The following is an 11,093-nucleotide window of genomic DNA, read 5'->3' on the forward strand; positions in this document are numbered from 1 at the left end:
ACTGCCCTGTTAGCAGCAACGAGCTGCAACTCCAGAAAATGTCAAATTTGGCATTGCTCCAAGCCATACCTTCCCGATTTCCAATGCATGGTTTGGAGCACTGTTTTCTATGGAAAAATAGTTCCAAACATATGGTTATTTCCTGAAGCACCGTTTTTTCCTATGTGACACTGATGTGGCGCCGTTGCTCTAGAAATTGACAAGGATGCCAAACAGCCGCTCTATCTATTAATGCCCATGAAACCAAACACATAGTTTTAGATGTTTATGTTGTGGAAGTTGTATCTACTCCGTCACTTCGCTTACATTCAGTGATGGTATATAACCTTCTCTCCACTTACAAGATCACTATTCTTTTTCTTTTTTCCATGAAAAAAAAGTATATCCTTTCACTTTTATTACAGCCGACTTCGAGTTAAATAATCACATTACAAATATATACATGCAACCATACTTAAAATGTTATACACATAAGCACCAACTTTTAAAATTAACGAAGATGGAAAAACGAGATGTCTTCACATATTCAATCAGTTATGCAGAACCCATGAGTGCATATTATCAAAGGAAGGACCCATCTAATACAATCAATCTGAGGGAGCGCAGCTCTTTGATAATTGTCTCATTCAATTCACACTGATACAAAATCCTTGTTCTTCTCGCCAACCTTCTCCTTGATCTCACTCTTCCCACCCCCAAAAACAAAATCCAGATTGTACAGTATTGGAACCATGGTTATTGAACTCAAGAAGACAAGTACTGGACCAAAGATCCAAAGAAGAAGAGGTAGGGCTGAGTAGAAAAGCCTGTTGCCAACAGTGTTGAGGGTGAAACTTTTCTCCAGTAGTTCAGAGATATATTCGGGAGTCACTATGCCCAAAGGGTCCTGAGTGGAGTTGATGAGGAAGTTCACCTGGTTCACAAACCGAATAGACAGAGAATAACAGAGAAAAGCAAAGAGAAAGATCAAGAGGAGAGTGACATATTTCAACGCCATCATGAATTCACCATGCGCTCCAAAGACATCGTCATTAAGTGGTTTCTTAATACTATAAGTGCTACTGAGGACAGCCGCTAAGCCAGTGCAAAGCAGGATCGATGTGGTGGCCATCAGGGTCGAACCCATAATCGCATTTCGAATGGTCTGAACGGCTAATATATTCTTCTTGTCATTATCCTGAGAACCCAACAAAAAAAAAAAACTTTAGTTATGAAAGTATAATTGCTTGGTGCAGTGGTAAAATACTAAAATGTTGGGCTGATAAGCATGAGAATGTGTTATGCATTTATGTGTTATTGAGGATTCCCCTCAAATTCAGAGAACAACTTCTGTATTTACATGTTACCATTCATAGGAAGATATGAATTCGTCTGTGAATCTGGACTGATCAGAGTGACCACTTTGTTAAAAAAGTGCCAAAAACAAAGTTGAAACTCAGTTCAGTCCACCCTTCCCAAGACCCAAGATTTGGCAGTTTTTCTTTTTTTTTTTTTTTGAAAAGAGATTAATTTATATATTGAGAATAACAAAGCAAATTAGTGTACCTATAAATTTAAATTTGTAATAACTTTCATACAGAACTGGGCATTTAATTGTGGCATACATGTCATCACATGACATACATATCAGCAGAGTCGTATATGTGAAAACCTCAATCACCATAAGAAACCATGAAAGGTGGAGAATATTCTACAGTCATGGTCATTGCTTTCTATCAACATCTATTGATGATGATGTATTCCTATATGGCAATATTTCTGCTTTGGTATGATGTAAATAACAAAGAAAATGAACTCAGTCATTATCCAATATTCCAATATACCATCATCAACCACAGCATGTTCAATTAGTACTGAACAAAGCTTTCTGTTTTTTGCATGCATGGTTTCAAAAGTTAAAGTTTGAAAGCGCTAACCATACTAGTGAAAGACACATCAAACAACCACCCCTAATGCTGTGTTTGGTTTGATAGAAGATAATGGAGAAATTAGAAAAAAAAATGTTGACAGAAATTCTTAAGGAAATTCATAAAAATCCATGATCTGAACTTTCCCTCAACTTTCTGTTTCTCTTATTTCCATAGGAAATTCATAAAAATCCATAAGAATTTTTAAGGAAATTCTTAAGAAAATGTGGGCAATTTCTGTTATTCTGGCTCAGTTTGAAAAGAGTATATATAAATGCAAATATGTACAATGCAAAATAATACAAAATAGAAGATTTTGTACTCTATATATTTGTATTTATACTCCTTCCAAACTGACCTTCTGTGAGTAGATAGAAGGGAAAGTTGGTTTTCCTTTGCATTACCTTCACCATGGTCGCAACCCATAAACGTCGGCCGGCGGAATTGGTTCCAATGATGGTGGTGAAAGGTTGGGTTCGAACTTTATGCCATAACCAAATATGATAAACAAGGGTAGCCAGAAACCCCAATGGCACTAAGACCAAATCCAGATAGCACTTCCTCCACACCATCTCTCTCTCTCTATGTATGTATGAGTTCTTATTCTTTTGGTTTGCTCACAGCTCAGTTCCCTTTATATAGAGAGATAACACAATGCATTTGGACTTGATTTGGGGCAAGGGTCATATAGTGAATAGAACCACCTTTAACTTTTTAGGTAAAAGACAAGGCTTATTCCTATAATTAAAGTTGGAGTTTGCCCAACTTTTGGCCATTGACCTTAATGAATGCCACTCTATGCTCCAAAAAATAACTCTAAGTGCCACTCCAAGAATTCTTCAAGGATACTTTTGTAAAATTCCACCATAGAATTCAACACCAATTCCATAACCCTATTTCTCTATTATAGCATTTTGACCCACAATTTCGTCATCATCTATAATATCACTTACAATTGTTACAGACAGAAAAAAAAATGAAAATTCTTTAAATTCTGAAACAACATTATTTTTTAGATTTTTTAAACCTTTACCAATAATTAATTGAAATATATAGCTCTATGTTAGACAGTGAATTTTAATATATGTATGACACCCAGCAGAATAGAATGATGGAACAAGATTTATGTAGCCAACACTATAAAGGGTGTTTGGTATCATGATATTGTTGAGGTGTTGCTTTGCACTCGATTTAAGCATTGAAAATCGGGAGAGTGGAGTGTTTTGGCACGATCTACAATGTATGTATATAATATATGGATGGAGAAGTATGGATAGGCCCAATGTAGATTTTTGATTTCTACTGTAAAGCTATAAACACTTAAAATGTCAAAAACCCCTATTCCATATACCAATGCCCGCATCACTTCCGAGTTGGCACCCACCCCAACTGTACTTTAAACCTAAAAATTCTGACTCTGGGATGAACCGTTATTCTCCCTATAATATATAGGTGTCATTATTAGCCAAGTATCAAACGCCCAAAGGAGTAGAAATTCACTTTCACATAGTCCAAATGCATGTACAGTCAAAAAAACCTATATGTGACGCTTGTGTGGCAATGAAACAGCTCCACACGACCACAATACCAAACACCACCATAATCAAAAACCACAACAACATCACATGGGTTCTAGAAGCCCCAACATATTGAAAAACTCTTTCCCTAGGTATATACCCATAAAAAGACAATGGGTTCTAAGTTCTAACACCTCAGAATGCAAGAAAGAGTTTACTATTTTTATGCCAACTTTTAGGCTGGATATATCCTGGCGGCTTTCCTGTTATACATCTTCCAACAGAAGATGAATATATCTTTTATTCTCCTCCCATTAATCAGTTGTTCGTAGAACATATCCAACAAACTACTTGAAAAAAGGAGGATTGGAATGTCAAATGAGTTTCAGGAGGAAGAATAAATCGTTCTTTGGGCATAAGGCTGCGTTTGGCATTCCTTATTTTAATGACTTATCGCCATTTTACAATTAAAAATTCAGTGTTTTTTCAGCGTTTATAGGACCATTTTAACAGGGAAAAGAAGACAAATCTTTAAAAATATAGTTTCAAACTTTTTAAGGGCATTGTGGTAGATAGAGGTGCAGATTGTGGTGAGAATCCGACGAGGATTTTCAGGAGAAAATAGGTCAAAAGGTGGCCAATGCTCACGCAATTGACGTGTGAAGCAAAACATGGCATCCACGTGCATGTCAATATCATTAATCTTAAGAAAAGCCTTTCCTATCTATATAAACTATAAAATGATTAATTCCGTAATAAGGGATCATTAATTAATCTGAATTATTTTAATTTCTTAAATTATTTATATTAGACATTTAGGTTACACCATTTATATGATTTAAGAGACATATCATGTTATATCTTGAGAATGATTTATACTAAGAAGCAACTACAATATCATTTAATTTGAAATTTATTATTTAAATATAAAAAAATTAAATTAGAAAAATTAACATGCGTCTTACATTTTTGTAATTGACAATCTATTGTGACCTACTTTGTTTGAAAATCACTATTAATTTATTTTGTTTTTAATATGACTTAAGAGGTTAAATGAAACTCACACCATTAGGTTATGCTTCCAAAAAATGTTAAATCTAGCTTGCAATTAATAAACTATTTCATCTAAAAGAATGAAACTCACATCATTTGTATTAATTGTTTAGTTATTTTTTATGAATTTTATTTGTTTTTATTTTTATTCATTTAATATTTTGAATATTATTTTTAAGTTAAATTATCTGTTCAATTGTTACTTTTGAAATGGTTGTGTTTGAATAAAATTTAGTTACTACCATACATTTGAAGTGGCCACTTTTTAGCGATTAGGATGCTAAATGTGTGAGAATTTTAAGAGAGTGGAGTGATCACTTTTATGTGAGTGGATAAACTTTTCTAAGAGTGAGAGTTTAACATCTTCTAAGATTCTATCTGAAATATGAAACGCTCTAGAGTTAAAAAACCTGTAAAGGCAGTCCTAAGATCTAGGCAGCAAATAGCTTGAGTCTAAGAGATGCCATGTCCACGCAAATAATTGTAACAAATGGAACTGAAGCTATATTATTCTAGGGGGAGGAGAAGGAGAAGATACAACTAATGACAGTGAGCTCGTCCAAATGCAATTTAAATTTACAGAGAAAAAGAAGAGAAACTCAGACTCCACATAGAGACAATGACAATACAAGTGTATATATTATCGTGAAGCAGAAAATTTCAAATGATTTGCACTGAAAGTTTCCTTGTTCAATGAATTATTCATCTGGGTTGAACCTAATTTGAATAATTGATTGAAGATTAATCTTTAGGCCCTGTTGAATTTTCTGTAAGTTATATTTATCCATATTTTTTTTTTATTTCTTAGGTAAATAAAATAATGACCATTTCAGCCATTAAAATTCCATTATAAAAAGGGGCGTTTTTTGTCCAATCCAAGCAGTGTTGGCAACTTTCCCAAGATGGAAAAGTTAATTTATCCACCTAAGAGATGAAATAAGTGATACTCAGGAAAATAACTTTCCTTGGTCTCCACATAAATAAAAAAAAAAAAAAAAAACATGGGTCTCTTGGTCAATGGGATTTGACCAACTTTCTCCCCTCTCAAAATCCCAAAAAAGAATACCCCCTTAGATCTTTTATTACATTTTCTGAACAAAATCTTCTGGTCATTGTAATAAAACTCATGTTTTATTTATTCTAATAAAATAACCCTAATAAAACTCATGTTGTACAATAAAACATACATGTTTTATTTAAATTATATTGTTCTATACTAATAAAACTCATGTTGTACAATATAAATTATATTGTAATAAAATAACCCTAATGCTCAACATGTTTTATTTATTTATTATTTATTTGTTTGTGTGTTTTCTCTTTGTGCTTTAGATGTATGACTAGCTTTTCTCTTGATCCTACTTTTTCTTTCTTTCTTTGTCGGTTGAGTGGTCTTTAATTACTTTATCCTCTTAAAAATAAAAGTTAAAAAGAGGAAGAATTTTAGTCAAAAGCTTATATTTTTGTTAGTTCAACGTTTTTGTTTTATACTAATGTTCAAGGTTCAAAATATAGATAAGTATTGGTCATGACCTCTCAAATATACAAGATAGATGGGACTTAAACCAAACCTCTGAACTAGTTTGAGAAAAATCTAAAAAAAATAAAAGATAAAAGCGAAATTCGATGCAGACTGATACATCACAAACCTTGCTAATGTTCAAACGAGTTCTTATTTGTAGTGCCATGTCTCATGAAGATAAGTAATTGTGTTACAGTAAGAAACTGTTGGTGCTATAGCAATTATCACCAACGTCCTCAGACACTGAATGGAGGTTGAATCAACAGTCAGCTACCGAAACGTTTGGTCCACCGATCGACCATCAAGTTCTAGGATTTCATTTTTTGGAAAGACCAATCACCAATTGACCATCTAGTTCTAGGATAAGGTTGGCCGGCCGGAAGTCCGGCCATCCAGCTGAGTCATGTTTAATAACTTTGATGAATAGTATCCAACTTTTAGGACTTTGGTTGGTATGTTTTATCATCTAACCGAGTATTCAATGCTAGTGGGATGCGCACAATGGCCTAATAAAGTTTCTTATCTAACACATATCATTTATTTATTTGCACGCTACACCATTGACACAAAAAAAGTTGATAGATCGATGAAAATGAATATGTATTGAGATGAAGACAGGCTGTTTCTTACCAATTCTAGTGGCTAATAAGATGGTGCCGGACCTGGTCGGCACTGAGCAAAGTGAGCAGGGCAACAAGAATTATTGGCTGACTCGTCCGACCAAATGCTGAAAAGGATTTTTACTCACAAAGGTTTTCTTCACATTAGGGGCACCGTTTATTTGTACTAAGACTGGAATGGTAATTGATGGCACACCCTACTATGAATTGGCAGTCACTCCCATCAAGCATCAGTCCACTGGTTAATGCGCCTGACTGGCCGGCAGTGAGGAGAGACCTTACCGACTTACAACCAAATTTGAAAACCCATTTGGAATCCATTGTTCAAAACCAAAAGGAGTGGATTGGATTGCTAGCTGGTCTTTTCTATTGCACAACTGCAAGGGATTATATATTTTTATTCATGGAGAATTATTCCTAATGGACAACAGAAAGGGACAGGCTGTGAGGACAGTGTGAGGATGGTTTTCTGAGGATTGATCAAATCCGAATTCTTTTCAAATGGCCTCAGAAGAACTTTGAAATTTCAGGTAACAGATGGTCATCCCTCAATATGATATCCTATCATACCTTAGAAGAACGGAGAATTACGGACAGGCCCAATTCAGATATTTGATTTCCACTGCACAGCTATAAACATTCAAATGGTCTAAAACCCCCCACTCTATACATCAATCCCGCCTATAAATTAGCATCAATTTCAACCTGACATCCACCCCAGCTATACTTTGAGCCTATCAATTCTGACCCTGGCTGATCCGTCATTCTCCCTTAGAACAACACGGCAACATTTTCTACAATCTTGTCTCAACCGATCCCAATAAAATGTGAGTACACCAGCATTTGAAATCTTAAATGGAAAAAATTATGATGCTGAAAAGACATGGTACGGGGGAACAGTTTTGACCAGTCAAAACCAACCCACCTATGAATTTTGATAAATTAATTCCACTTGATTGGTTAATACTTTTGTGGTACCAATTGATTGATCACAAATTTTTCATCAGATTTCATGCATTTAGGTATCATGGTAGAGCCCATCTTAACTGACATGTTTGCATTTTATTGAGGGGTCTCTGGATTATCTCGTTACTACTGTGTCAAGAAATGCGAGGCACCATAAAATGCATGCCAGTTAATATTAAGGGTGTCAATTGAACTGAATTTGGTCCAATCCGATTCAGTCCAATGTGGGTCTATTATAAATGGACCAAGTCCAATCCAATTCAATGAATATTTTGGATCAGTCCAATTCAATGCTCGGACCTTTTAATATGTTCAAATTCGTTTTGATTTAGATCGGTTTCAATCAAGGTTCAAAGTATCGATATGTATCGGCTAATATGTATTGTGCCGATGACTTCTCGATACGCCCCTCCAAGGATTCTATCGGATCAGACACTGGTTCAGAGGGTAACTGGGTCTTAAAGTGACTCCTCTGAACTGGTTTCAAAAAAATAAATAAAACCTAAAAAATATCGGCCCGTATCAATACTTTAAACCTTGGTTTCAATCCAAGCTGGGTCCATTGACACCTCTATTCTTGTCATATCAATGGACCAAATATTAACTTAATCTAATCCAATACAATATAAATTTATTACGGACAGACCCGATTCAATCCAATCTAATAAATATTTTGAACCTCAAATCCAATATGTCTTATTGGTCCATCCAATCCGTTAATTATGGACTAGACGGGGTCCGATCCAAAACCGATCCATTGACACCACAATACTAGGAGGAGGCCTACAATAATTTCGTGGGGAGCTAGCACTTGGGTCAGTGGGTCAGATAAAGTATTGATCCAACGTACGTCAATAGTGTCTCCACTTGCAGTGGGGCATATTCTTGGCAATCCCATCAAGGTATCCAGTCTGTGGGTGGCAACATCAATCAGTTGAGAATATGTGGATATCCAAGCTACGAATTGTACGAGGCAAAGGGAGCTTTAATTAAGGGAATGAGTGGCTTTCGTTTGAGGATGAGCTTTAATTGGTCTGAGGCTCATCATCAGAGCAGGCAGGATCAGGATCAGGACTCACCATTGGTTCCACAATTAAAATGATTTGAAGACTTTTTAATTATCTGATTCATGCATAGCTTTGCTATGGTTTGTGATAAATCTTCCTTTTAATAGTTAGTCACCTGCAATGTAAAGAAGGTCGATAGGAATCTTGTTGATCTTTTTTTGACACCATATCAATGGTTGATCAAGGTATTAATAAAATTTCCTTTAGAAAATTGTTAATAAAATTTAAGGATAAGTGGATTGATGCAATTCACCTTAGGAATTTGAAATGCAGCCCTCTTTTAGTCTATTAGTAGCCCTTATAAACCGCATCCTGTCCATAAATTTAGCATCAATGCACAGGAAGGATTCAGTCCACCATTAAAAATCTTAGTTTCACCCTAGGGGTGGACTGAACTATAAAAACCCCTAAAATTTAAAATGATCGCCCCTCCACTGGAGTAAAGTTTGGGATTTATAAAAGAGTGTTAAAAGGTAAATCAAGCAAACTTGTAAATGAAAACAGCATGATTAAATGGAAAACTGTTTCTAAACATCTAACATATAATGTAGGGTGTAAATGGACCGGATTGGACTCAGCAAAGGGTATATCCGGTTCGATCTCATAAGAAACTTGATTGGTCCGAATCTGATAAGAATTCGTCAGGGTATGATTTGAATTGGAATTCGATTATCTTATCTTCGAATTGCATTCGATTAGAATTGTAATAATATATAATTATAATATTTCATAAACAAAAGGGATCGGATTAAGATATATCTGAATTCGATCCATTAACTAAATGGATCACTATTATGTTCAAATCGAATCTGATCCAACTTCTTTTCAGCTATAATCAAAGGGATTAAATATAATCTTAACCCACACACACACACAATTTTTCTTTTGTGGTGTGTGGAGCCAAAGATTCACCTTTAACACCACAAGCATATAATAAATTTCTTTTTTTCTTTAATTTCGGTTTTTTATTTCTCTACATGTGGAAGATTAATCTACTTGCACTTTAAATAGTCCTATAAATCAACAGAGATCAAACCACCCTTAAACCCACATAACATTCAGTATGAACGAAGGCATGCACATCAGAATCCTAGCTACTATATACACAGGATGGAACAGGTTAGTTTTTATATAATACCTTCATCATGGCAGAGACCCATGCACGCCGGCAGATTGAATCGACACCGATGACGGTGGTGAGTGGTTTGGTTCGAACTTTATACCATAACAAACCGTTATAGACAATTGTGACCAGCAGCGCTGGAGGCACCATCACCAAATCCAGATAGAACATCCTCCACTCCATCTCAGCTCTCTCTCTCTCTCTCTCTCTCTCTCTCTGCTTCTGTTTTCCTCCTCTGCAACTCTTCACAAGTCACAACTCTATATATGTGAAGGCGCTTTAACCACTAGAGTACCCAAGGTCTCCAGCTGTAGAAGTTACCAGAAAAAGGATGAGTCGATGAGTATAGCAACAAGTTCAAAACTTGCACGTAAGACAGAGGCAAGCTCCATGATACCCAAGACCATGGATGTCAGTTACTAAAGGTTAGCTCACTCAGGACTCAGGAGATCATCCGTATCAAGAAGGTAATCTGATGGTATCGTCATCATGATCAAATGAAAGCAGAGAGGTTGATAAATCTGAAAGGAGTTACGTACGTTGTTCTTGGGAGGAGGAACCCATCGCTATTGGTTACGTATAGGTAATGTGCCAAACAGAAGTAAATGGCCAAGCGCACGGAATGAACATGCTCGGCTGCAAACGGAAAGCCGTTTCAGGAGTTCCGTGGAGGGATTGCCACACTGTTCATGTTCTATGGCTTGTTTTGTTCTCTTCCTAAGAAAGCTTATTTTCTGTGTTTGGATTACGCAGCCTTAACTGGAAGAAAGAACATCAAGTTAGCAATAATAATATCTTGACGTGTGAACTTTTGAGAGAACGCCCAGTAAAATGAGCAACCTGTGATTTATTGAGATTCTTGTTTCTAGGGTCCGTTTGGTTCATGAGAAAAGGTGTTTGGAATCAGAATCAAAATAGCTTTTTAGGGTCCATTTAGTTAATTGAAATCGATGGAATCGAAATCTAATTCTCATTTTTAGTGGAATGGTGTTCTCCCATTTGAAATGAAAATGGTCATTCCCTCCTCTTCCCTTGGGAAATGAGAATCTCATGCCAACTGATTTCGGTTCCCGTATGAATCAAATGGGCAAGGAGAATAGAGAATTCCGGTTCTAAGGGATTTTGAATCTGATTCCGACACTAACCAATACACAAAACAAATAATAAGAACAAATACATGGAAGCGTGACCCATTGACCAAGTCAAATAAGTTCATAGTTAAACCAGCTGAGTCACTAAATCATTGACCAAGTCAATGCCTTTATGCAACTAGATGGGTCAAAGGTAAAATGGACCTAGCTAAAATGTGTCTGTGTGA

General features: G+C 35.8%; 1 protein-coding gene across 2 annotated transcripts; it reads right to left on the reverse strand.

Moving 5' to 3' along the window:
* Positions 1-354: 354 nt before the first annotated feature.
* LOC104601590 (uncharacterized) lies at positions 355-10,562 on the reverse strand. Of its 2 annotated transcripts, none has more exons than XM_019198459.2 (2): positions 9,791-10,562; positions 355-1,177 (listed from the first exon to the last, which is right to left on the reverse strand). In XM_019198459.2, exons 1-2 carry the CDS (start codon positions 9,956-9,958, stop codon positions 632-634), a joined length of 714 nt encoding a protein of 237 aa, XP_019054004.1. In that variant the 5' UTR covers positions 9,959-10,562; the 3' UTR covers positions 355-631. The 2 variants fall into 2 exon arrangements, with proteins under 2 accessions (XP_019054004.1, XP_010263286.1); XM_010264984.3 differs by lacking the exon at positions 9,791-10,562 and adding an exon at positions 2,312-2,519.
* Between the last annotated feature and the right edge of the window lie 531 nt (positions 10,563-11,093).

The sequence above is a fragment of the Nelumbo nucifera genome, chromosome 8, assembly GCF_055504915.1.
Source record: "Nelumbo nucifera cultivar China Antique chromosome 8, China Antique-T2T, whole genome shotgun sequence".
Lineage (NCBI taxonomy): Eukaryota > Viridiplantae > Streptophyta > Magnoliopsida > Proteales > Nelumbonaceae > Nelumbo > Nelumbo nucifera.

What these genes read in the sequence shown, in the direction of transcription:
- LOC104601590 (XM_019198459.2), bottom strand. Translation starts at nt 9,958, where the DNA reads ATGGAGTGGAGGATGTTCTATCTGGATTTGGTGATGGTGCCTCCAGCG. An exon ending in GGGTCTCTGCCATGATGAAG is followed by an intron (nt 1,178 to 9,790) that starts GTATTATATAAA and finishes TTGGGTTCTCAG; the next exon opens with GATAATGACAAGAAGAATAT.